General features: G+C 40.9%; 3 protein-coding genes and 1 long non-coding RNA gene across 5 annotated transcripts in view; 1 reads left to right on the forward strand and 3 right to left on the reverse strand.

Annotated features, from left to right (window-relative positions):
• Positions 1–16,046, reverse strand: part of LOC109959697 (dual specificity testis-specific protein kinase 1-like) — a 23,530-nt gene extending 7,484 nt beyond the window's left edge. Inside the window, 6 exon segments of the mRNA XM_020599268.1 lie at positions 947–1,096; positions 1,879–1,927; positions 4,923–5,044; positions 5,352–5,545; positions 12,889–12,961; positions 15,957–16,046. Coding sequence (XP_020454924.1) covers positions 947–1,096; positions 1,879–1,927; positions 4,923–5,044; positions 5,352–5,545; positions 12,889–12,919 — 546 coding nt within the window. The 5' untranslated portion in view covers positions 12,920–12,961; positions 15,957–16,046.
• A 5,233-nt stretch (positions 16,047–21,279) lies between these two features.
• Positions 21,280–24,925, reverse strand: b3galt8 (beta-1,3-galactosyltransferase 8). Its single transcript, XM_020599191.1, has one exon. The coding sequence runs from the start codon at positions 24,819–24,821 to the stop codon at positions 23,874–23,876; it is 948 nt and encodes a 315-aa protein (XP_020454847.1). The 5' UTR covers positions 24,822–24,925; the 3' UTR covers positions 21,280–23,873.
• A 61-nt stretch (positions 24,926–24,986) lies between these two features.
• Positions 24,987–26,267, forward strand: LOC109959659 (uncharacterized). The gene is made up of 3 exons (XR_002274869.1): positions 24,987–25,062; positions 25,455–25,504; positions 26,182–26,267. It is a non-coding gene; the product is annotated as an uncharacterized LOC109959659 (long non-coding RNA).
• The window catches only part of tncb (tenascin Cb), a 49,862-nt gene continuing 47,557 nt past the window's right edge, over positions 25,610–27,914 (reverse strand). For both annotated transcript variants that reach the window (XM_020599189.1, XM_020599188.1), the window contains one exon: positions 25,610–26,964. In XM_020599189.1, coding sequence (XP_020454845.1) covers positions 26,854–26,964 — 111 coding nt within the window. In that variant the 3' untranslated portion in view covers positions 25,610–26,853. The remainder of the gene's footprint in view (positions 26,965–27,914) is intronic.

Genomic DNA, 27,914 nt, shown 5'->3' on the forward strand with positions numbered 1-27,914 from the left:
TGAAGTCCACTGTCATCCACAGGACCAGCTGCTCAACCTCCCGTCTGTAGGCTGACTCGTCACCGTCTCGGATGAGACCAACATCAGATGGGAGAGCACACATCCCTGGGGGGAACCGGTGCTTATTGTGCAGGTGCTGGATGTGGTTTTCCCCAGCCTCACCTGCTGCTTCCTATCTGTCAGAAAGCTAGTAATCCACTGACAGGTGGGGGCAGGCACAGTGAGCTGGGTCAGCTTGGAGTAGAGGATGTCCGGGATGATGGTGTTGAACACTGAGCTGAAGTCCACAAAGAGGGCCTGTGCATAGCTCCCTGGGGAGTCGAGGTGTTGCAGGATGTAATGCAGTGCCATGTTCGCTGCATCGTCCACTGACCTGTTTGCCTGGTAGGTGAACTACAGCGGGTCCAGCAGGGGGTCTACGATGTCCTTCAGGTGGGCCGACACCAGTCTGTCAAAGGACTTCATAACTACAGATGTCAGGGCGACAGGTCTGTAGTCGTTCAGTCCACTGATGGGGGTATTCTTGGGGACTGGAATGATGGTGGAGCGTTTGAAGCAGGAGGGGATCCTTTGTGTTCAGCATTCCATAGTTTAAGCCCTAGGTCAGCAGGGTGCCCCATGTGTTGGATCTTTTAGGTTACTGATTGGTAGACATTTCATCTCTATAATTAATACAGATTCCGAGAAATGTAGGTTCTGATGGAGCACTGAAAGGTACTGAAATGTTCTTAAGTTCTCAATCTGTCCCAGTACTCTTATATTTGAGTTCTTGAGCTGTGGCAGACAAATATCAAGTTCAGTGCATCCCCTGTGAGGTCTCTGTGCTGGCACACTGAGTAGCTGTGATACCAGATGATTAGACGAGATCAAACTTTCAAAACCCTTGGGGAGACACTGGGTCGTTGCAGCAGCTACATAACAGTAGAACTGAGATTGAAGATCTTACCTTTGAGTTGAGATCTCTGTGATAAATGTTCTTGTAGTGCAGGTAGATCATTCCTCTGCTTACGTCACAGGCCAGGTCCACCTTCTCTCTCCAGCACAGAGAAACATCTTTCCTGGCCAGAAGCTCCTCCAGACAGCCACCATTTACATACTGAAACAGCCAAGACAAAGACTAGAAAAGGCACAGTAACTGCATGGACAATATAGCAACACCCGATTATGTGTAATGTCTTCTTCATATATAGAGTAATGACTAACTCCACCTTCAGATTAAGGTCAAAGCATTACATGTCACTGTGTGCCCCCTCTCTCCCGTAGTGTGTCCTCTCTCTCTCCCTGTACCTTTCTGCAGGTAGCCCTGGCTCTGGAGCTCTATGTGGCTGATGAGCAGTCACTGGCCACATCAACCTGACCAGTGTGTGATTGTTTGTTGTGTCTTGTTGCTTTTCTTTCTCTCTCTCCTCTATCCACTCACCCCAACTGGTCAAGGCAGAAGGCCGCCCACCAAAAGCCGGGGTCTGTCGGAGGTTTCTTCTGATAAAGGGAGTTTTATCCTCCTTGCCATCACCAACTGCTTGTTCAATGAGGGTTTGTAGGTAGGGTTTTTCCTCTATGATAATATTAATAATAGTAAGGTCTAGGCCTTACTCTGTAAAGTGTCCTGAGATTACGTTTGTTGTGATTTGGTGCTATACAAACCAAACTGAACTGAACTCAATTGAATAGACTGAAGTCACAAGTGCAAATACTGCTGGACCCAGGTCTGGTTAAACAATGATCACCTTACTCAACCACCTTTTCAGTATCACTATCAGTTCCCATTCGTATAATCTGCTGTATTTTTCCACACCCAGAACAAAGTCAGCCTGTGAACATGCACAGCAATAATGACTCAGGTGACAAACAGAACAACCACAAAAGAGCAGGACTCACCTCTAAGATTGGATAGAGCTTGTCCTCTTTTACACAGATTCCCAGATACCTGGAATAAGAGGAAATACAAGTGTTATTTCTGTCTCATCAAGTTAATGTTGTTTAAAATACTAAGGTATATGGTGTATTTTAATCTTGTTTATTAAATCAAGCTAATTAAGACATTGATCCCTTAACAAAATCATGGTCTTCTTAATTAAGTGATCAACGTGAGCTAATAGTCACCACATTTTAAACAAAAACTAACTTCATTTATACTCAGAACACAGAACATTAGTCCAATTCTCAATGCTTTCTGCTGTGGCAGTCACAAGTTGATTTGTTCCCACTGAAGACCAGCACATGTACAGTAAATATACTGTATGTGATGTACATTTATACACATAAGCATGTATTAAATAAAAAAAAAAGTTACAAATATACAGTTACAGTTTATGCCCTGAGCTCTTACAGTCGATGTAGAACAACTACAGCACCTGCCTCCAAAATCAGCAGCCTCCTTGACTCTGCAAGAATGCCATTTTTTACGTACGAGTTACATCAGAGTACGTCAGGATCAAGATGCACAGAGAACTAACTGGCATGAAATCACTGGTGATTGATTCTGGGCAGAACTGGCTTATCTCAAAAAAGCCGTGTTTATATCAAAAGGAATGTTGCCCAAATGATATGGCTGTGTCTACACCATCTGTGTGGAGTTTAAACTACATTATTGTAAAGTGTAAGATATGGCTGTTCTTACTGTAGAAGACTATCACCAGGAGGCGTATATCAGCATTAATGATCAACAGACAACATGCAACTTATGTACTTTATATGAAGCATATAAAGGCTGTTAACAACTGTTTTGTCCAAATTCCACCACCATGTCACGTTTGCTGAAGGAGGATAAAATACACTGGACCTTGTTCACAAGTTGTTGCTGCTCACTCTTACACTTAAGACTGTCATGTTTTTGTGTCTGTCCTGTGTTACACTGAAGACCATGAGGAAAAACATTCTGTTTTCTTTTAAGTAAAAACAAATGTGTGCAAATGACGGTAAACCTGAAGCTGAACTAAGGTACCGGATACACGAACAACACTTGTTAATAAGAGAATATAGAAAATATGAATTCATTATTGGTTCTGGCCTTTTTGGGATTTGTTGAGAGTAAGAAGTAGTGCAGGGGCAGGAATATATTAAACAACACACACTGAAATGTGTGAACTTTTGCCAAGTAATTAAAACATATTTAGATAATATTTTATTTAACAATAATTAAAGTGTTTCAGCAGGTAACCTTTACCTTTTTAGGGCAGGTAACCAATTTATTTATTTAAGGCAAACATCTTATACCTTTATCACCATAGCTAACATTTGAACAAAGAATAACTGAATACTGATATTGCATCCTGAGAACAATGGCTTCAATAAACACCGTGCACACACACGGTGTGTTTGGCTTAAGCCTACACAGGTTGGTGTGTACCAGGTAGTAACAGCATGACCTCAGCAGATACAGTAAGCTGTTCTGTGATAAATGTACTGCTGTGACCTTGCTAAATGGCTAAAATAAGATTGCTTAGCCAAACACTGTCTGCCTGGCTACATACCTGATGTAACTCCTGTTGACAACAAGCACCATGTTAAACAATCAATGTCTCATTTCATGTGACTGCAGCTGCAGCACAGTCACCCACTGCAAGACAGAGCTTCAGTCATGTTATAAGTACCAGCTAAATACTGTATTGTACATGAAAGTTACTTGAAATTTTTGACACTAGTTTCTCTTAAATTATCTGAATTTTTAAAGCTTCTCTAATCAATAACTGCCCACTTGTAATGATTAACTCTGCAGTTTCCATGAGTTCTGAGCTTTTTAGTGTTTTTCAGCTCAGTTTTAGTTTTACAACCCATAACTGTCCTGTTTTAGTTCAGTTACACCACTTGCATTATTTTCATCAGCACTGTTTTCTTCTAAAGAGAAAGAAACCCTTCTAATGCACTGGCCTACCTACCAGTGCCAAACAAACAATGTTTAGTAGGCTAGCTCCTACAGAGCCAGATATTTTTCTCAGGAGTTGGTGAAGACTAAAACAGAACCAAAAGAGCATGGATATAGGCCGTGCATTCATCAGGTGGACAGAAACCCAACTTGAAATGAATGCCAACATTCCTCTGCGTCTGTTGGATGTAGTGTATATGTAAACTCCTGATTGCTAATGCTTTTGGTATATCAAGTTTAAAGGCAATTAGAATATTGTTCTACTTATTCCATTGGTACAACATAGCCAAAAAAGAAAATCCACTTTTTTTTATTTATTTACATTTTATGACCTGCCATATTTTTAATATATTTTCCTATCACTTGAGACAGCCTTTGGTTTCTATTCATTACCATATAGCCTAAAAATCAAACAGCAGACAGCAACATCAAGTCTGTGCTGAGTTTTGTCAAAATTATAGCTGCGGAGTACAGCAGTAAAAACTTCAAATCCTTCATCTTCTCTGGCACAACTTCACCCACTGCCAAGGTGCATAGATGAGGGAAAATCAACCGAAAGGGGCAAAAATCCGGCAACACTTGTAGTGTATAGAACAACTTTAATGCAAGGCTAATGCATTTTGGTGTTTTAGAGAATAATACTGATGCACAGCTCCTTTTTTTGAGATTTGTATATGGTCATATGGTTGAAGATAGAGTTTCTAAATATTGTCTCTCATTGAATTACATGGTATGTGGAATTGCCCAGAAATATGTACACGGTGAATGTTTTTTTCCAGTAATTATCAACATAATAGAACGGTATTGCCTTTACAGTACTGCTCTCTAAATATGGTATCCATAAATATTGCTACTACAGATAAGACTGTGAAGTTCAGATGCAGGGAAAAAAGGAGTGACAGCAAGAATGTGATGTGTGGGAGGGTGCAGAAACTGTAGCAACATAGAATGGAGACCGAATCTGTTGTGAGTTGGTTTATTTTGCTGTGGGAGAATTTAACCCATTAGACGAAGCACATAGGCTTCAGTATGAAGCAGAGGTTGAACTGACTGCTACCTGACAATGTTGGGGTGCGAGAGTTTCTGCAGCAGGCTGATCTCTCGTACTATGCTGTCTTGGTCCACATCGTTTTTGTAGATCTTCACCACCATCACTTTCTGACTGGTGCTGTGCATCACCTGAAAGATACAGGTGTCTGTTAGCGGCAGAGACAGTGGAAGTAGAAGCAGTCTCTCATCCCTTCTACAGCCTATTCATTTCATCATGAACAAGTGATAAATATCCGATATCCCTGCTCCAGCACTCACATTCACCTTAAGAGTTATGTAAGGTCTCAGCTACTAATGAGCATTATATCCCCATGGTCTCCAAAGCTAGTGGGCCAATCACAGAATGGTAAGAATGTCCCAATTAGTGGCTGAAACAAAGCAGGCTCTGATGGCAGTTCACATGTAGGCTGGCAACAAGGCAAAACAGAAGAAATACCTTATAGACTTTGGAGAAGAAGCCACTCCCAATTAGCTCAGCTGTAAAGTTTTCCCAGAACTCCAGTTTGCGGACAGTGGTACGGAGCTTTTGCCAACGGTCCACATGGTAGTACTTGTCTGAAGACTCACCATACAGGGTGGGACTGGTGGGCTCTGAGGAAACATCCACATCACACATCCTGGAGATGTCCGCTGGGATAGCAGAGACATGTAAGAAGAAAAATCTGCTTTATTTGTAATGAACCTCCCAAACATAGTTTACCAAGTATTTATGAGCATTTCATAGCTAGGAATGAGACACCATGACAGAGGGCTCTAGTGGGATTAATGGGCTCCGGCCCATTGTACATAGTCGCATGTGCGTTGTACAGTAAAGCCAGCAGTGTGGGTTCATGTGGTGTACAGGCCACACAGCTCCTACATAAAAGACAGTTCTGACTCCTGACTCAGTCTGTTATTTCACCCTTCATTACCCTGCTATCAGAAATGAGATCTGACAATGTCGTCGCTACAGGAGTATGAAGAACTTCTCACTGAGCAGAAGCAAGACGGGGCACAAACCTGAGCTAAAGTCCCCGCCACTGCCGGGGGATTACCTGCCACCACACTGAGAGCCCACCAAAGTCAGGTCACTGATGGAACTAATGCTTCCTACTGGACATGCTGCTGTGTCGGATCGCCAAAAACACAGCTTCACCCAGACGACAGCATGGGGCTAGGAGCCAGCCAGCGAGGGGTCGCGAACCTGCCACACTACAGTGGCGAAGAGCCACTAGAGACATTTTTCATACAAGTGCACAAACAGCGCGGGTGATCAGCTGGTCAATGGAGGAGACAGCCGACTGGGTTGTCTTCGCCCTGGAGGACAGGGCTCTGCAGACCTTTACTGACCTTTAGATACATATATATCTGGCCTTATATGTGTGTCGTGCTATAGATGACAGAAAGAATGAATTAAAAAAAAGAAATAATAAAAATTATATAAATAACTTTATACACATCTATGCTCAATGCACATCATTTTCATTTCAGTTTTTTTTATTAGCCCTCGTCCAAAATGAGATTCTGCCTATATTATGTCTCTCGAGCACAAACACCACTGGACAGTGTCTGTGCTCAGTGAGTAGCCGTGCTGTCCATCAGCCCCCATCTCTATTTTAAGCCTCACATTATTCAACATCTTTGTTTCACTCTGTATACTGGAGGCACTTTCCATAATCCATGCAGCTAATAAGTGGGAGATTGAAATTTGCGCTTTTGAGAGCTCCTCTTTCATCCAAGGTTGTTTTCATACTGTTAAATATATCAGTGCCTTTTTGGTTGCCACACTGTCACGCAGAAAAAAAATTAATTCTCACAGTCACTCAAAAAAAAAAAAACAAGTTGTTACACAACAATAAGTTAACAGTGGCTGGCAACCTTATTACCAAGTAATGTACATGTTCTTACAAAGAAAATTCTGCAATGTAAAAATCACAGACAACACTGAAGAGCAGAGGTGAAAAAAACTCACTACATTTACTGAAGTACTGACTTAATATAATTGAGGTATCTTAAGAGTTTTCATTTTCTGCTACTTCATACCTCAACGTCACTACATTTTAGGGGCAAATATCGCACTTCTTACTGCACTACATTAAAGAATCTCAGTACTTCTTCTGCCACTGCTGAAGAGTGCCTTTAAATGTATTTGTCAACTTCAATCATAAACCTTCTTCTTCTACTTTCTGCTGTTTCCGTTAAGCAACCTGCCAGATTTAATATTACCCAAAGGAGAGTCTTCACTGTGTAAGTACTGTACATTATGGACAGAGGGGTGTTAACTTGAGCCTGACCACATCTGAAGCTATCAGATTTAAATGGTTTCTGTACTTTGACTGTATGTAAAGTAGGCTATTTGGCTGAATCCCTGCTGAATCAGACAGGACATTACAAACATCACAATGATGAGTTAAACACAAGTCAGACTCTATAGCAGAGTTACTAAGTCTCCATTAGCTTCCATCGTTAGCTACAACACTGTTAGCTTTAATTCCAATTACAAAACAATATGAAAACTATCCCTCTGTCTCACAACACCAACAACATCATAACTATTATCAACATGTACACAACTTTACCATACCTCATGGAGTATATTAAATAAGGGAACTAAAGAGGGTAGAAGAATGAGACATCTCGCCATACTGAGTGTGATAAAGAAGCCCAAGCCACTATGGCACAATCAGCTGACTGATGCATAATTATTATCAGACAGAAAAACATGCATTACATATTTACACTTATTCAAAGGCATGAAACCGCTCAACACAGCTGCTGTGTGAGAGCACACCTTAAGCATCCCAATGGCCCCCTCACCGCTGCCAGGCTTCCACGATCTCAACACAAAACCAGGTGATGTTGGAAGAAACAAATTCTACAAAGAGCTGAGGTAAATATTCCGTTGGGTGATAATTATCTGTGGGACTGTCATTGTGCTTTACCCTTTTTCAGATTAAGCAGTCATTTGTATTTATTGTTATTACTGGTACATCTTTAATTTTTTTTACTAGTTAAAACATCAGCAGTGACAAAATTTCCCCTACGCTTCTCATCCAAATAAAATCTATGAATGTATATGTTCAGTCTCATAAACAAATTAAACTTTGCTTCAAAGCAGTAAAATAACGTCCCATTTTTCCCTTCTTTTTTGTTTTCACTGTTGCTGCTAAAGAGAGACACCTTTTGCAGTTTGTGCCTCCCTTTCTTTTCTCAGTCTCCATTTCTCTGTTCCACATTCCGTTTCCCACTTTGTCTGCTTTTCTTGGCTGTTGGTTTGTCAGTTCTGACTCATAAATACTGCAAATGAGCCGAGATGGCTCAACCAGCTCAGCCTTTATGTTTTTTCACATGAGACTGGAAGGTTACACTAATAACATGCAAGAAATATGTTTGTCAGCAGTGAAGGGCAACCTACTGTGAGACTGACCCATGTCTGACCACACACACACCAACAGGAATATCGGGGCTGGTCGTTACCATGCTGACGTCCTGTTAGCTGATAAGAAATGCTGCACATGAATGTTTCACAGTAAAAATCGGTTCACACCAAAGTGAGATTTTTCCTCAAAGCTTCATCACACACACACACACACACACACACACACACAAGGATTGAGGAATTTCCAAAAAAATAAATAAATCATCCAGGGATGTGATGTTAGCTCAAAGCAGAGGGTATGTATGTGCGTCTGTGTTTATGCACTTAAGACCAGGGACTTCTGATTAACCAAGGACTGTGTCACCTTCCGAACAAGGGGAATTCACGTCACTAGTTGACATCAAGGTGCAATAGAAACTCACTCATAAGTTCACACTTTAAATCTGAATGATACATGTCACATCATGCTCTTTGAACGAACCCCGTGACACAGTCACCTCCATGAGGACATGCCCTGCATGAGACTGCTTAAAATATTCAAGCAAACAGATCTCGTCAAAGAAAACTATGACAAGAAATATTCAATAACATTTTTCACAAACAAAGCAAGAATAAAACTAAATAAAAGGAACCTTTGAAAACATGAACTAAGGCAAGATTATTACACCTTATTCAACAAGTTGCAGCATCTGTGGACAGAGGCATGGACGTCATTGTATGTGTGAACAAATAAACAGCCTTTGTCCCCCAACGTTGCAACCTGTAACCTGTATACAACTGTATGCAGCTCTTGTCAAAATACTTAAGACATATTAAAAAAAATGCAGCGAAAATGAGTCTAAAAGGTCACAGAGGAAAAACTAAACTACAAATCCTTTGTAAAGTGTCCTGAGATGACTTTTGCTGTGATTTGGTGTTATACAAATAAAGCTGAATTGAATTGAATTTTTGTATTTCTTAAAACTAGACTAAAATAAAACTAAACCAATGAAACAACTAAAAACTGACTAAAGCTAATGTACATCTTCATCAGAAGAGTAAGGCTAACGCTAAATCAAAATCAGATGCCAAAATGAACCCTGCACTACATACTGTAGCAAATCTGGAAATTACTTCATGCAAACTAAGAATTCAGATTCTAGTCGGTTTGGGTGGGTAGCAGCATCCTCAGAGCCTCAGTGACCTCAGCCATAAAGTATGCGCTATAGACGACGCAGGCAACTGCACCACAGCAGAGCATTAATCTACCTATTAAAACCCTCTAGTCGTGGCATTTATGCCAGCAGCCTAATGCAATGAAGCTGAGCACAAACAGTAAACTGGCCTGAGCCTAGCCACTGTAGCTGTTAATTCGTTCATGGATTTTCTGAAGTAAAGTGACACTCGCCTCAGAGCCACAGCAGCCTCAGAGCTCTGCCTTCGTCTGCAAGTTTATGAAGGCACAGATGGCAGGCAGGGATCAGTGACATGTCAGATGGGCTGACATTAGATCAGTAAGGGCTGGCCAGAGCTAGACCACATATAACTGTGGCTCCCCACACGCATGAACCACACTTAGTGGTGGCTGAAGCAATGATGAGTAATGCCCCTGCTGCAAAACAAACTCTGTATTTACATATTAGGGCAGAGAGAATACAGTGCTTTAACCTTTAACTGCTTATATCACTCACTGACAAGGAAAACATAAAGGATGCAACCATGTGGTTATTTAACACTTTAAATAAAGTTGACTGAACATATCTAGAAGCAGCTTTTTATTTTATTGTCATTGTAACATTGTGACATGTACAACGAAATTTTGTTTGGAGCAGATAGGCCCCGGGCCGCTGCGTGCATACGCGGCGTCATCATGGCCAACTTGGAGGGGGGGGGGTTCAGTGTCTTGGCCAAGGACACTTCGACATGTGGACTGCAGGCACAGAGTTTCAAACCTTCAACCTTCTGGTTGGGGGACGACTGCTCTACCCACCGCCCCCCTGTTGCCCCCCTGTCTGTCTTGTCTGTATTTGATGCAATGAACACAGATTGTAAACAAAGCATAAAAAAGAAGAGACCCTCAGCCTCCATACAATAAAACACAGAAAAACAAACTGCTCAGCTGATCAAACTGAACACTGGTTTTAAAAAGAGTGTATAAAAGCAACTCAACAATAGCTGAAATGCTTGTTTCTGTTTAACATCTTCTGCCCTGGATTAGGGTGCAAAGGATTACAAAACCCAGGGTCTGGATCACATCATGGTTTTTGAGTCATGGATAAGGTAATTTTTTGGATCAGCAAAAAAAAAAAAAAGACAAGGAAAAATAAGGGGGACACTAATATAACTGTGCTTTCCATTGAAATGACTTAAAGACACTAAGGAACAGCAACAGGTACAAAACTAAGAACACCTTTTCTAAGATGTAACATTCCACAGTCCTCTGTGAGGAATAGAGGTAGATGACACAGATGGCTTGCTAAGAACTGTTTGGTGCAACCTACACACTGTACAAATATGAATCTTGTGCTAAACTGCCAAGCCTCCCAGCATGGCACAAGCAGACACCAACAGAGCAAACAAATCTACTATACTTTTCAGAAATTTCAATGTACTTAATTTGACCCAAGCTAAAAGGCTAGAAAAGAGTATCAATGGACCATTTCACATAATAAGACTCAGAGAGCGCAAACCTCCACCCAGGCGGATCATTTCCCCATAATGCCATTGCTCCTAAAAGCAAAATTCCCATTGTAGTTTGCCCTCATACTATGACAGCTTGACCATGAAAACATACCGATGGCATTTGGAATAATGTTGGTATTATTAGTTGAAAAGATATTCAAGAAAAATGACAGACATGAGTGATTGCTGCTTGCTAGAAACAGTTTAAATAAATGTCCCATACAGACTGGCATAACAATGTGAAATTACAGTCCTTCATTGATGCACACAACTCACACCCTTTGGCTGCATAAAACTCCACTTTTTCAACATTCTCCTGCTACACTTTTAGGTTCCACTCATCTTCACTCCAAGTGCTCAGCAGAGCAGTGCAGCCGCACACTTTCACCACAAGGGAGGGCTCAATACAGTCAACAGCCTTTCCAACACTCACAGTGGTCAATAAACACTGGCAAAAACATTACCTCAACCAACCAGTAAAAACAATAAAAACCACACAAGCCAGGTCAGTAGAAACACTCTTGGTTTGCAATATTTAGCTATATGCGGATGTTTGTTTTGACCTGGTACCAGCACAGTCCGTTAGCTCCGTACTGCTGTGGCTGGATTTCGAAATCAAACAGCAAGGGAGAACAATCCCTCAGTCTCAGTGTGCTCAATAAAAAATAAATAGGTAATTATAAAATAAGAAGTCATATGAGACCATTCTTATTTTATATTAGAACTTCATTCTTTCAGTTACAGTGCTCATTTTCTATCTTTAACTTCTTTGGGGCAGATTTCCAAGTAACTTTTTTGTTTCATGCCACGTTTTACTTCTTACTGTGAATTTTCATGACAGTTGTGTTGTCATCACCCTCTAACTTTTCAGACAATCACATGCCTCCTGCATCTTCAGCAAGCAAACTCAACTGCTGCCAGATTGAGCCAGGTGAGGGGACTCTTCAATGGCTGAATGGATTAAGGTGCGTACTCTAGTTGCAACATCCGAAGTTTGACTCCCAGCTGGAGCATGGTTTGTTACACAGCATCCATGTGAACAAACAGCAGCAGCTAATGTTACCTGGTTACCTTAGCAGCCCTTTGAATCTATGTCTCTCAGATAAAGACACACAACTCTGTAGAGAACAGAAACAATAAAGCTCTTGTCATCAGGAGCTAGCTAATACTACCAACACAGGCTCCTCGGTTTCATGCTGATTAATATTTCAAGCTCTCAGGTTGACCTACTATAGCAAGCTAGCCAGTTAGGCATGAGCAGACTTGTTGGGTCAAGACTTAAAGGCATTGTCTTTATTTGACAAATTGTTGGTTCATTTATACACTTTACACAATTTCTTATCACGATTACTTATTTCATAATGTTTCTTGTTTAACATTGAACAATTTTAAATTCAAAATGCATCTAATATTTGAAAAATATTCTTTCAGTTAAGCTGAAAACATAAAATAGATTCTGTGAATGAGAAGGCATTAGTAAGAGATAAAGGAAAAAAAACCTGTAACCTGTACAAGATGTGTTAAACATGGAGGGCATGTAACAGGACACACTGTCTTTGAGCACATTGAGAAGGGCTGGGTGCTGATGGAGGATTTTCTATTTCAGAACAATGCAGAGCTGAATACAGTTACTGGATTGACCATCTTAAGGCCCCAGTTCAACACAGTAACATACAGGAGACGCAATGCTTCGACACATAGCTGCTATAATGGAGGCGAGACACTGACACCAAGCAATGTAGTACTTCACACACAGATCAAGACAAGTGACGAAGTTGTGGTTTCGCAGGTCAGTGTCACATAACTTTACTCTGTCACCTAAAGTACTTACCTTCTTGAAAAACATCATCAAAATCACTTCCTCTTGTTAAACACACAATCTATGCCAGAAATACAGTATGATGTACACTACAGTATGTAACGAGCTGAAAAGGTATTTGAATCTCTTACTTACTCCACTGATTTAATAAGCTATTCACATGCATCTTGTGGATGATGGAACAGATGCAGAGGTCTCTGTGCAGAAACTGGGGAGGAACCACACACATACAACATGTGAGCAAAAACACAGACATGGTATGAGACACGTCGACTGTCGAGCAAGTAACATTGAAAACCAACATGAAGACTGACTGGCACACACGAGACTATTTACTGTTGATTTCAAATGAGACAAAAATCCATTTCCTGGTGACAGTAATTATACTTTGGACAAGATTCTGGGTTTTAAGGCAGCTATCATCTGTGGTATTGTAAGAAATGTCACATATTTTCAAAAGCAGTATCCTTAGTTTGTTGGCACAATAAAATTCTGTTCATGTCAGAAAGACAGTGCAGAACAACAAACTGATCCTTTTCTGTACACATATCTATAAATATCCCTACAGTGACTGCATTTCAGACTGTCTATGGCAGTGGAATCCTCATTTCTGTGAACAGTTCAACCAAAAGAAATTCTTCAGCGGTCTAAAATTCCAACAGTAAAAAGATAACATTTGAGGAAAGTCGGGGAAAATGAAGAGACTTTTGGGTCCAGTGCATTAAATGAGGTCAGGGATCCTAAGTATTAAAGCAGCTCAAGTCAATATTTCTCTATCAACTGTAGATCACATGGCATTTAGAAGTGTTGCTTGTAGTAACTAATCTAGAGAAACGTACCACCTGAGGGCAGTTACCTCCACTTCTGTGTTGTTATAGAATTGCTCCTGTCATCAGCATCCGAGCTTAAAGAACCCACCTTCAAACAGGTAGTGTGTCAGTCTGTTTCTGTTGTCAGTCTGAACCTAACCTTCATCCTAACACCTAACCACTGAGGGGGGCACCACACTAACACAGCTGCAAAGGGAGGGAAACACTATCTGAGGTGAACAGACTTTGTGACAAGCCTGGACCCATGACAGAACCAGATTCCTACAGAATGGGTCCCCATCCCAAAGTAACACCATGGCACAGCTTGTACTGATTCTACTAAGCTTTATTTACACCCACTTGTAAAGCTTCTGTAATATAATTTTATTTACTTAAATGTGTTTTGGCTATTTATTGTTAACAACAGCCTGCTTATGGCACATTGTACTTGCTGTGGAATGATGTCTCTAAGCAGACTTAAGATGTTGTTGTCATATGGACATAATGTCGTATACCTTTCTATTTAAAACCAGGTTTATTGGGTTCTTGAGCAGACAGGTTTGTACTTTCTACAAACACAGAAGATAGCAAATAATCTTTCGGGCTACTTACATAGAATTAGTCCCAGCGTCGTTGTCGGAAAAAAAAACACAGCTCAGATTGATACTGTCGATGTATTATGCATCACATATCCGTTTGTTGTGTGTGCATGAAGTTGAGGTTACTACAGTACAACACCTCTCACCGATTACGCACCTCTCGCAGCGTCCAGACGACGCACGCACTTCCCCGCGGCTCATTTCACTGTAGGTACGACGGTAAAACAAGCCTCGCTAATGCAAATGCATGTTTTATAGGTTGTCTTAGGAACCAGCTTCTCCAGCACGTCGGTGGATGTAACTCCACCCACAAGGAGGCCGGCCGGAACCGAGCAGCAGGCAGCCTGACAAACTGTCTGCTGTCAGGAGGGCAATGTCCAACTGATCCAGACTGTCACACACAGCTCTGATGTTTTGTTTGGTTTTATAGTGTATGCATGTTTTATACATTCATTTGTTCCTAGATACTTTTAGTTTTGAACCCTTTGAATCCTGTCAGGATTCAAAGGATGAGTAACCCACTTGTATTGTATAATACCTCAGTCTCTTCTGAAAGAGGACTGTGGCAACCAGAAGTATCTGGATGCAGCACAACACAGAAGTGGGAGGGTTTCGAACAAGCAGAGCTCTGGCCCAGAGCAGAAACTCCTACTCAGTGTGGGGAATGAATAGACTCAAACAGAAGACACACATAACAGACAAATGGATACTCTGGAAAATGAGGGAAAGTATATGATGAGATGAGAAGAGGATCACAACAGCACTACATACTTTGAGCTGTTGGGCTAGGAGGTTGTTACTTTAGTATGTGCAGTAAACAAAATTCAGGTTCGTGAGACCTAAGCCATTTTGTTGTACGTTAACAGGGCATAAGAACATGCCTTTACATGCGGTTCCTACATTTTTTTGGCTTGTCACAACTTAAATGTATATTTGAGAGCCTACATTACAAGTTGTGGCCTGTCAGTTCAAACAAAGGATGATTTTCATTCTTAGTTAGTTCGATGGATCTTTGAAGGCCAGAAAGAACCATTAGTATCAGAAACATCTGGTGACTTGTCAGATTTTTCTCTGGGCCTCAACCCTGGCCTCCAGCTTGACAGCTGCTTTAGATAAGCCCAGCAAATATTGTAATGTAAATTTAAAAAGTCAGATATCAGTGTTGTTGGTGACCTAGCCAAGCCTTAGATGAAATCACTTTCTAATCTATATTAGCCTATTCATTTTTTGTTGTTTTGTAACATGTTTGCCTTTGACACAAAAACAGTGAAGAGAGACAGGAAACAGGGACAAAAAGAAAAGGACAGTATTTTAGTTTAGTCCTGTATCATGTCTCCAATGTGGACATAGTACAGGACTAATGTAACAAGACAGGGCCTTATTAATGTGAAACAAGGCAATCAGGAACAACCAGGGCTATCAAGACTAACAAAGCAGAGATCAATAGATGGAAAAATCAACTAGCAACACAGGGTAACCAAGAGGGGGGAGCAACACACAGACAGAAATGAGCTCAACCTGACCATGTAAAACACAAATAGCACACAGAAAAACACTACAACCAAACCTATCAGGGGCAGACAAGCAAATGCATGTAACCACGAGCAGCCAAACAATAAAGGAACATGGACCTGTATGAGGTAAAGCTTAAGGAAAAAACAGAGTCCAAATTATCAGAGTGATGCAGGGCAACAGACAAAGATTAGAGGACATATAATAAGCTGGCAAGGAACCACAACGGGAGGCAAAGACAACAAGTATGGAACAAAAAGCAGGACACGGTATGCAGACAAACCAGCAGCTTGACTGAGGGAGATGAGTCGGAATGGGGGCGGCTGTGGCTCAGGAGGTCGAGTGGGTCATCTCCTAACCCGAATATTAGCGGTTTGATTCCCGGCTTGTCCAGTCCACATGTCCTTGAGCAAGACACCGAACCCCCAGTTGCTCCCGATGATGACACCAGTGTGTGAATGGCCAAATAGTGTGAAAGTGCTTTGAGTGTGCTGTAATGCATAGAAAAGCATTAAGCATATAAGACCATTTACCATATAAAAGTTAGGCAGAGGAGGCCAACCAGCAACAGGTGAAAGTACTAGGAGGAAATTACTGGCTGGAGTAAAGCTGGGGCAGGTGAGAGAGCATGGGACAGGAAATACCTTCAAAATAAAAGTACAAAACAGGAAGTCCGTGGGGATCATGATAAGGTCATTAGTTGAAATCAGTACAGGATCATTCTGTATATACAGTGGTGTGAAAAAGTATTTGCCCCCTTACTGATTTCTTATCTTTTTGCATGTTTGTCACACTGTAATGTTTCAGATCATCAAACAAATTTAAATATTAGTCAACGATAACACAAGTAAACACATCATGCAGTTTTTAAATGAAGGTTTTTATTATTAAGGGAAAACAAAATCCAAAACTATATAGCCCTGTGTGAACAAGTGTTTGCCCCCCTGTCAAAACACTGGTTTATCGCACCTGAGTTCAATTTCTCTAGCCACACCCAGGCCTGATTACTGCCACACCTGTTCGCAATCAAGAAATCACTTAAATAGGACCTGCCTGACAAAGTGAAGTAGACCAAAAGATCCTCAAAAGCTAGACATCATGCCGAGATCCAAAGAAATTCAAAACCAAATGAGAAAGAGAATAATTGAGCTCTATCAGTTTGGAAAAGGTTATAAAGCCATTTCTAAAGCTTTGGGACTGCAGCGAACCACAGTGAGAGCCATTATCCACAAATGGCGAAAACATGGAACAGTGGAGAACCTTCCCAGGAGTGGCCGGCCGACCAAAATTACCCCAAGAGCGCAGCGACAACTCATCCAAGAGGTCACAAAAGACCCCACAACAACATCCAAAGAACTGCAGGCCTCACTTGCCTCAGTTAAGGTGAGTGTTCATGACTCCACCATAAGAAAGAGACTGGGCAAAAATGGTTTGCATGGCAGAGTTCCAAGACGAAAACCACTGCTGAGCAAAAAGAACATAAAGGCTCGTCTCAGTTTTGCCAGAAAACATCTTGATGATCCCCAAGACTTTTGGGATAATACTCTGTGGACAGACGAGACAAAAGTTGAACTTTTTGGAAGGTGTGTGTCCCATTATGTGTGGCGTAAAAGTAACACCGCATTTCAGAAAAAGAACATCATACCAACAGTAAAATATGGTGGTGGTAGTGTGATGGTCTGGGGCTGTTTTGCTGCTTCAGGCCCTGGAAGACATGCTGTGATAAGTGGAACCATGAATTCTGCTGTGTACCAAAATATCCTGAAGGAGAATGTCCGGCCATCCGTTTGTGACCTCAAGCTGAAGCGAACTTGGGTTCTGCAGCAGGACAATGATCCAAAGCACACCAGCAAGTCCACTTCTGAATGGCTGAAGGAAAAACAAAATGAAGACTTTGGAGTGGCCTAGTCAAAGTCCTGACCTGAATCCAATTGAGATGCTGTGGCATGACCTTAAAAAGGCAGTTCATGCCCGAAAACCTTCCAATGTGGCTGACTTACAACAATTCTGCCAAGATGAGTGGGCCAAAATTCCTCCACAGCGCTGTGGCAGACTCATGGCAAGTTATCGAAAACGCTTGATTGCAGTTGTTGCTGCTAAGGGTGGCCCAACCAGTTATTAGGTTTAGGGGGCAAACACTTATTCACACAGGGTTTTGTAGTTTTGGATTTTGTTTTCCCTTAATAATAAAAACCTTCATTTAAAAACTGCATGATGTGTTTACTTGTGTTATCTTTGACTAATATTTAAATTTGTTTGATGATCTGAAACATTACAGTGTGACAAACATGCAAAAAGATAAGAAATCAGTAAGGGGGCAAATACTTTTTCACACCACTGTATGCACTGAACTGTCAGCAGATGCCTGTGCCTTTGTATAAAATGATAGTATAGCCCATAAACAATGTAGAATTTCTGAAACATGCTTTATAATCAGTATGGGACATTGTGAGGTGTTCATTGAATCTCTTGATTATTAAAGGCGACATCAGACAATTTTACACATAAAATTAATTTACTTGTCATGAGGAATGTGTTCAGCCAAAATCAAACAAACAAACAAAAAAACAGTAGTATGTCATCTGTGGCTCTGGAGGATCTTTGTCATCATGACTCAAGTGGCATCATGTAAGTCATCCCAGCTAATTTATGGCACACAACCTGTAATACAATCTGGGGGTATGGAGTCAGAGAGATGTGTGCTTACTATTCACAGGTGTCTAAAAATGAATTGTGTTGTCCCTAGTGGTTAAGGTGCAGCGCTCTCACCGCAGCGGCCCGGGTTCGAGTCAGGGTTGCATCAGGAACGCCATCCGGTGTAAAACGTGTGCCAAATGTCAACATGTGAGTCATCAGTGTGATGTGTGCTGTAGAATCAACATCTTTGGAGATTGACCCATAATCTGGTGAATATCTGCTGGGTCTCTTCACTTAATACAATGTGATCAAATTGTGGCATTAACATGCTCTCAAAAAATCCTCTAATTTGTCCTTTCTGGACATGACTGGTTAATGCACAGTGGTGGAGAATTGGCTGTTGTCAAATCATGGTTAAAAAAATTAATAAAAACTGGTATGGGCCAGTTCTGTAACAGAGGAGTAAAAGTGAACAGTATAAGGTTATATTTGTCATAAACTGCCAAAGCCTGTAGATATTCTGTTGCTCATGAGTCAACGATGAATGTGTTGGAGTTTGGTTTTGCCATCTGATTACAAATTTAGCTAAAAAATATAAAAAATGGATTACATCGTTATGAAAACCTCGAAGTATAATGTCAGACACCACACTAAGATTTTCTTTATATATTTTTAAATGAACTTATAAGTAAAATACAAATTCACTGAGTGCCTAAAATTCAGTGAAAGATTGTAAATAAATCAATCAATCTGGTAAAACTTTATGTTTCTGTGTAAGGTTTCCATAAAGTGCCCACATCCATAAACCACTTCCTGCCCCAGGATTTCTAGAGCTCTCACTATTATTATTTTATTTTATTTTTTGGATATTAACAGTGTATCAACTGAGAAAGTGAAATCAGGTCATCCACAGGGACAAGCTCACAGAGAATTATGACCCGACTCACAGTCTTTAGCATCTTTCAACTCACTTGTTTGGTTGTACCACCTACAACTACTGTTTTGGTTAAACTGCACCGCTCTCATCAGCCTCTCTGATAAGCCCACTTTACACTTGGTGCCGAAGAGACAAAGTTAGCAACTAGCTGGTAAACATAGTGGATCATTTAGCAGCTACAGAGCCAGATATTTCTCTCAGACATTGGTGGGCAGTGGTGGGTAATGGGTTTGCTAACACATTAGCTATAACTGCTTAACACTGATAACATGTCAGTGTTGTTTACAGTTTATTCTGCTGTCCTCAAGTGGCTAGCTATTTTTTAAGCTTTTTTAAATGTCTGGGTATTTCACTGTGGAAAGTGACATTAAATAATAAAATATCATTTTGAAATAGTTTATGAAAAACATTACATAGTTAAACAACTTTTAAAATGTAGTCATATTACAGTTAGAAACCACTTTTTCACAGCCCTATTGCTCAAGAGCCAAGGAATGTCAGTCTTACTGCAAGAGAGTGTGTTGAGTTTTAGTTTTTGATAAAGGGCCAACACTGGCACAGCATACAGTATCAGTCTCCTCCTCCGCTGCGCTTAAAGACAACAGCAGCTGCCATCTGCTGATGCCTAGACTCACTGGTGAATCATGAAGGAGCAGCCGACTATTTGTGAGCCCACTCACCGGCTCTACTGTAGTCATCAGCCAGCAGGCCAGTCATTACACAGCAGCTAATGCTATTACCTCCTGCTGTCACTAGTTCACCAGCATCCAGTCTGCTGATCTAATATGCAACTGCCTTTTTAAAATCAGAAATCAGTGGAGCGCAATTTCATGTCTAACTCTGTCAGCTGGGTTTTCAAAAATAGGATTTTGAAACCATTTGAAATTTATTCAAATCAAACACCAATTATAAGCTTACAATTACATTTACTGGCATTGTTCTCCAGCCCACTGGAGCTCAGCTCTGACTCCTTCAGCGTCAGTGTTGTCAGCTCTCACACTGGCCAAAATAAAAGTTTAAATCTCTATGGCCGTTGCACAGTAGCAGGATCAATATGTATGTATTCACGTTGAGAGGTGGCACAGCAGCAGTAACTTCACTCATTACTGAAAGTCTCTAAAGTGACTGAAGCCTTGTTAACCTAAATGCTTTTCTTCAAAGCAAACAGGTCCACTGCTGCACACACACTCCATTTCTACAGTGAAACAAAGCAGCTGTGCTCAGGACGACTCCAGCACCATCAGAGCTGTCGCTATAGTTTTACTTTCCTCAAAAGTCCAAATATCATTTACTCTGTAGAATCACAATAGTTTTTCTGGTTTGTTGAGTGGTTCATTGCAGGAAGGGTTTCAGTTTTGCTGCTAAAATACACTAATATCTGCAAACTTGTATTTTGAACTATAAAGACAGTTTTGGCATGTTGTATTATTGTCTTTTTGGATTCACAGAAACAGAAAATTCAACATTCCTTTCCTGAAACAGTGTACTGTTACTCTGGACAGTTACTACTGAAGAAACAGCCCCTACAATATAAAAACTGTGAACCCGCCATCCCACCCTCATGGGACAAGGGCTTCCTCCCATCACTAATCCCAATTTAACCGCTGCAAGAAGTTTGGAACAGGCACAGATATACTGACTGATACTTCTTTACATAAATATCAATAATTACAGTCATGTACATGTGTATGGTGAGGATAACCTCAATAAATTATACTAACATCATGTTATTCAACCACTTCCATGTTTCATCCGACAGCACTGACACGGAGGTCCTGCAGCTCCTGCTTCATCCTCTGCAACAGGGAGGTTGTTTCTGTTATAGGGAATCAACAGAAGAGCAACTGAGGGAGGAACAGGTGGAACCCCAGAGACCAAGGCTGGGTGAGCGTACTGTACTGACATGCATACAGTCAGTACTATCAGTACTATCATTACACCACCAAAGTTCAAGTAAGGAAACTTTAATAGTCCCTTTAAAAGTGCTGTGCAAAGCATTAACCTTACAAAACAAAGCATTAACAAAGCCCTTTATTTGGATTAATGAAGTAATACAGCACATTAACTTGAATGAAACGAAGTGACAACTTTCATCTTTGAATGTGTACATCAGATCACAACAGAGCAAGAATTGTAACACCTTTTAAACAAAGGTCCCATGTACATACTGTACTTTGCACACTTGTACAATACATTGCAATCCAATACAACAGCCATGCCAAAGCCTCACTCTTTATGAAGCTCAAAATGTTTCAGACTTTGGTGAATTTGTTAGCAATGCATAAATTCAACGATATGTTCATTACTGAGGTCACAGTTAAAGGTTGTGTTGCTTTGGACTGCATTATATTCAGAGGTGTTCCTAATATTCAGATCCCCCCCATGTACAGTACGTAGATGAGAACCGCAAAAAATAGAGACATTACTGAAGAAATGAAATCTGTCAAATAACACACACAGAGAATTATGCCCTGAGCAGAAATATTGCAAACAACGCAAATATGATTACAATTTTAGATTCTTCCAAGAAGCCATCTTGTGTGTTGTTGTACTCTCTGGTGAAAACAAAGCAGCAGCATAGTAACAACAAAACAGTACTGTAGCAGCACAGTGATAGTGATACAGTGGCAGCAATGTAACAAACAGTGATATGCGGTAAAAATAAACCCAGAGCTTCAATATACAGAGGTCAGGTACAGTATAAAGCTGTGAGGCATTTTGGTGCATAGCATATCACAGTCAGCAGTGTCAACCTGCTGTAGCTGAGTAAAAGACTTCTACTTCTAACTGTAATGACCCCCGTCAACAGGTCAGTCCATCCACATCTGACATTTGCACTATGGACTAGAACCTGTCAGCCACACACACTGCCACCTGCTGGCTGGCTACACATTCTGTATAAATAGGCACACTATCATCACATACCTGGGGCTGAAATGAGCGTACACAGTAACCTGACTAAAACGTCATTCAATGCTACTAGCAGCTAAAAAAAAAGGCTGCAAACAACTGTTATTGTGATTATCAATTACACCTGAAGCAACTGATCCAAATGTTCAGCAACTCTAGAGTCAACTAGAGATGACTTGCTGCATTTTTAACATTTTTTTTATCCCTATAAGTCAGCTTACTTTCTAAACAAGCCTTTCACAGCTGCACAAAAAGAACACAGCTGGAATTTTAGGGAACTTTTTAGTCATCGCTGTTCAGTTGCAGGAAGTTTGAGGCTACCAGGTCTCTGATGTCATTGATGCGATGGTAACCTGAATATCTTGGTCTACTGGTCAGACAACATAAGCCATTTGACCTGACCGTGGAAACACCTTGTTCTCTGTCCTTCTATAAACCAAAACATTAATCAAATAATTGAGAAAATGATTGGCTAATTTTAGCTTTTGATGATTCTTGATTGTTTTCGCCTCATCTAAGAAAAAAAAAGACTGAATTTATGATATAAAACAGAAAAAGCAGCAAATTCTCATTCTCTTTAAGTTCAAGCAAGATATTTTCTTTGTGAATGACTCAAATCAATTTCTCAATTATAAAATGTCTTGCTCATTTTTGTTAAACTCATTATTAAAGAACACAGGCTACATTCTATTACACCTCTTGTATAGTGAGCCATTTGTTAAATTGCTAGACATTCAGTTGGAGAAATGATTCACTGATCTGCAACCACTCTGATCACATATACAGGAGAGTAAACTGAACACGTGTGGGTTTTGCACTGTTGGTCAGACAAAAGAAGACATCAGAAGATGTCACCTTGAGTTTTTAGGATCTATATTTTTCTGAAATTAATCAATTAAACAAAATGATCAAAATAGTCATTGATAATGACAATAAATGGAGCCCTAGGTTGCATTATCAACTGAGTCAAGTGTCAGCAATATGTAAAAAATTCTTCAAACTGCTTGTTTATTCTGACCAACAGTCCAAAACACAAAGATATTCAATTTATGATAATAAAAAAATACAACAAATCATCAAATTAGAGAAGGTGCAACCAGCATATTTTCTGCATTTTTGCTTAACTGGCTTAAACCAGAAGTTCCAAACCTTTTGTGGCTTGTGACCTTTAAAAACAAAGTCATATGTACTAGCAGCATGTCTGTTATTTATAGGTTTAGTTATCTACAGGTTTAATTAAAGAGTGGTGACATATTGGTGATATATTCTCTTAAAATTTATTTGAATACATTCCTGAGGCTTCCAGTATTTGACAATAAAAAGATTGAGCCAGCATGACCAATACCAGGGCCCTGATAAGGAAGCAGTGAAATGAAATCCAGTCATTTGACTTAAAAGATTAATCAGTTATGAATACAGCTGATTGTTTGCTGATTACATAGTTATTAAATGACTGTTTCAGAGCTACATTCTTTCTCTTTAAAATGACCCGTGTTAAATTTCCTGATATTCAGCAGGTGTAATTAGCCATCCAGCCCTTGAACATATCACTCCATAAACTTTTATGTTTGCTGAGAAACCCACTGATCAATCAGCCTTTAAACCTGAACATCCCCAGCCCCTGACTGTGTGTGTGTGTGTGTGTGTGTGTAATGGCTTTCTTCCCTGTGCAGCAGGCCACTCATGTCAGTCTCTATTGTGAGGCCCTTGGGGCTGTCAGCAGCTAGCGTGGCCTTTGGAGAAGTCCTCCCAAGCCTGCAGCAGCTTTGATGGCTTAAACCCATTAACAATTATGAGTTTTGCAAAGATGCACCTGTTGTACTCCAGCATCCTTAATTCAAACAGATTCCTGAGGGTAGGCAGACTGATAGCATACACCGGCCGGATGCCAAGCACACGCAAACACAACCCCACATAGACATCCTCCAAAGAGATCATTGGGACAAACCGGGATGCCCAGGAGATCCTGGCAGCCAGGTCTGCAGAGAAGACATACCCAGCTCCAGATACATAAGGGGGGAAGCTGTCCTCAGGGTACTGCTCCTCTGATAAACTCCATTTACTCTTGTCTCTCCTCGGTCTGCCGTCACTTATCACAGATCCTGTAATGAAACGCTGTCGAGGCAAGCTCCTCAGCCATCTGAGGATGTAGAACACGTTCACAAAGTTGTCAGAGTCCACCTTCATGACATAGGAGGCGTTTGGGCAGTGGGTCACCACCCATTTTATCATCATCATGGTCTTGATTGTCAGATTCTGGTAACTCTCCAGAAACGTCATCTGGATGATGTCTGCATGTTTCCTGTGCTCTTCCTCCAGCATGTCCTGGAAACCTGACACCTGCCCCGAGTCAGGAAGCCCCATATAGAAGAGGGTGAGGGTGTCCGGGCGCGGAGCACCCCATGTTTTCCTGATGGCCTCCCTTGCCTCAGCCTCCTGAGGGGCAACTGGGACCATAAAAACTAAGAAGGGGCTCCTTTGCCTGCAGGCTGCAGGCTGGTTGAGGAGGTACTGGTAGGTTTCAGGAGATAAAAGTCTGTACGCCTCCGCAGGAACGGGACTTGGTTCTTTTATCAGTGTACGCACGAGAACCTGAACAGACAGGACGAGCACAGCTGACACGGTGAGCAACTTTACTAACGTCCAGGGGAAACTTGTCTTCATTGTCCCGAAGGACAATCTTCAATCCAACGCGTTTCGGAGTCTTTATATCATGACCCATAAGTCCGACATGAAACAGGAAAGAGCAAATATACTGTCCCAGCAGAGCAAATCCGGAAGTGGAAAGCAGCCGAACAAGACGGGCCAGGGTCAGCGGACGGTGTCCGTGACGTAACAAGTTTCACTATATTAAGGATGTGTTTATGCATATTTATAACCCAGGGCGGGACTTCAAGTCGAGCTGGTAGGTTACTAGCAAAGAAAGCACTAATTATGAAGTTATACTGACAAGGATGAACATACACAACAACAATAGGCTGGGTTCAGGTTCAGTGAGACACCTAAACCTAAAGATTTGTGTGCCGCCTCAAGTAAAACGATCCATCCATTTTCATCTGTTTATCGCGGTAAAATGATAATCTTTTTAATTTTATTGTGCTTCTTTACAAGTCTTAATTTAGCCTATTTATTATTCTTGGTAAAGGCACATCACCACACAGTTCCGTGGTCAAATCTGTCAGCTTCTTACTAATTACACTGCTGCACAGGGCTCCAGAAATTTGCCTCGGAGATTATTATTAATATATATATATGTAGTCTGATCATGGTGTTTGTCTTGTACGATTATGCTTAAAGGTTTTGGAGGCGGCAAGTGAGCAATGACCAGACAATCATGAAGCCATGAGGTATGACACCTTAAAATCTTGCTGTCTCATGAGCAAATATATATATATATATGTCAACTTTTCTTTAAAATAAATAAATAAAAGTCCTGACAATCTTCCCTTTAAACAAAGTGTTTTATTGTAATACAGTTTACAAAGAAACACCAGATGGACACCCAGTTATAAACAAACAAATCAATAAAAACAATTTACACAGGCATTCTTTTGAAGGTCAGTGGTTTAGTATCCTGCCTTAGCAGGGGGTGGGGAGTTGGGGGTAGAAACTGTAACTAGTTTTAACCTTGCCAAACATTATTTTCTTCAATGTAAGGATAGAGATCTTACTATGTCAACCGGACTTTAATTGGAACTGGTTAATTTTAATTCAAGCATCAATGTCACATAACAATCTGTTGTTCCACATGTACTATATTCACATTTTGCAAAAAGAAAAAAAAATCACTGCATTTCATTTTATACTGAGTTACAGGTCCTGCCTCAGATTCATTCATAAGGGAAACAAAACTAATTGAAACACTTTACTTTTTAAAACACAATACTGTCGCTGAAGCATGATGCCTTCAGGGGCTCACATAATGAATGGAAATGCTGACAGTCATGTGGACATGAGATGTGGACAGTTTAATACTCTGCCAATTAGCTTATTTCTCTTTTCATTTCCATCTCTATCATTTCAGATGATGGCTTGTGCTCTGGGAGATGAGGGACTCTGGGGAGGATGAAGTGACACTGAGACAAGTTGCACAAAGACAAACAAATGGCAAGATAGATACCTGACGTGCCAGCTGAGGAATATCCCTTTTCAACTGTTTAAATCAGTACTGTATACATGTACAATACTGTACAAGGAACAGAATCTCTATGATACTCCAGTTGAATTATCATTGTATTAACAGATCCTGAACTTAAACAAGACCACATTGTACTATAAACAGCCTATCCTTTCTGTAATACCCCAAAAGTTGCTTGGATATGAAAGAGGAGACTGTATTAACTCCTGTACACAACATAATGTCCAAGCTGCTCTCATGTCCTCCGCAGCTGCTGTAACACTAGAGACAGGGTCAGAATCAGGTGAGATGGAGTTGTTTTGCTCTCTTTGGTGCGTGATTAGAATCTGTGTGGGCTTGATTTAAGTCCAGTTTGTAACATGCATATCAGTTTCATCACTGGCAGGTTTTCCACAACCATATCCCCAGGTTGGGGGGGTGGGGGGTTGAGGCTCATCTGTGAGGGCGGGAGCAGCAGGGCTCTTGGCTTTGGTTGCTGCTGGGTAGGTGGGTGTGTGAGTTGAGCTGGGGGTCCAGACAGAGTACTGTTGTTGTAGGTGGTGGAGATTTCCAAATCATTTATGATCGTTTCCTCCTTCCCTCCAGGTTTCTGAAGTTGGAAGGTCTGATCTTCATCTCAGCAAACTGAATTGAGTGCTCGTGGCCTTTCCAGTGGAACCAGTTCACTCCCTGGAGAAGCAGACAGAGACACAACATATGCTGAATGAGGCCTTTAGCTTTCTGTCACAGATTTCTTTTACAGCCAAAGCAACCGTATCACCAGACAAAAACATCAATATTGCACAATTCTGGAAACCCAAGATTATGTTCATTGGCATGGAAACAATAGTATAGTTAGGTTTAAGGGAAATGTAATGTTTATGACAAATAAACTATGTTTAAGGTATCGATAACCTGGATTTAAACTTGGCACACATGGTAATGGCAGCCCCACCCCAGACACCTACAGTGTGTTTTGGTTTGTTTACACAGACTGGTTTCTCATACTGAGAGCACCATCAGAACACTGGACAGATGTGTGTATATGATTGGGCTGGATCACGTTTTAATATATTCCCACAGCAACTATATTTCGTTTACTTTGTGAACTACAGTCACACCTCCTGATTGGACCTAGTCTACTCTCTCGTTCAGTTCAGCTGTGATGTAATGTGAGCAGTTCTCCACTTTTTCTCTGTTCTTTGCATTTATTGCGTCTCTTAGTCCCCTTTTAGGGATTACTCCTGCCCAGTACATCATACTTTACTTTTCTGTATTCACCCTCAGTGATTACTTGTCATGTGCTCTGTACTTCGAAATTTATTTTGATGCCCTTGTTGTTGTGCCTCACGCAAATTGCAGCATGTTGAGCGCAAGTTGCTAGGCGAAAAAACGACTAGGTGGCTGGCAGATATCAACACGTTTTAAGCTTGGGTGCCAACATATTTATCTACAAATCAGCAAAATGTGGTTGTATTGAAGAGGAGACGTGCAGTAGCAAAGAAGAAGAGGGTGTTGGTCCATCAAAACCAGTTTCTCCTCCATTTTATTTGTGGTCTGTCAGGTTTTCTGCAATTGGACGTGTCGAGGTGTCCTCACGCGTGACCTTGGTTTGATAGTGCAAGCGCAAAGCCCAGCAC

Source organism: Monopterus albus, unplaced genomic scaffold (assembly GCF_001952655.1).
Source record: "Monopterus albus unplaced genomic scaffold, M_albus_1.0 scaffold40.1, whole genome shotgun sequence".
NCBI lineage: Eukaryota > Metazoa > Chordata > Actinopteri > Synbranchiformes > Synbranchidae > Monopterus > Monopterus albus.

Bases quoted from the DNA above. Each gene is read 5' to 3' on its own strand.
- b3galt8 (XM_020599191.1), bottom strand. From the start codon at position 24,821: ATGAAGACAAGTTTCCCCTGGACGTTAGTAAAGTTGCTCACCGTGTCA.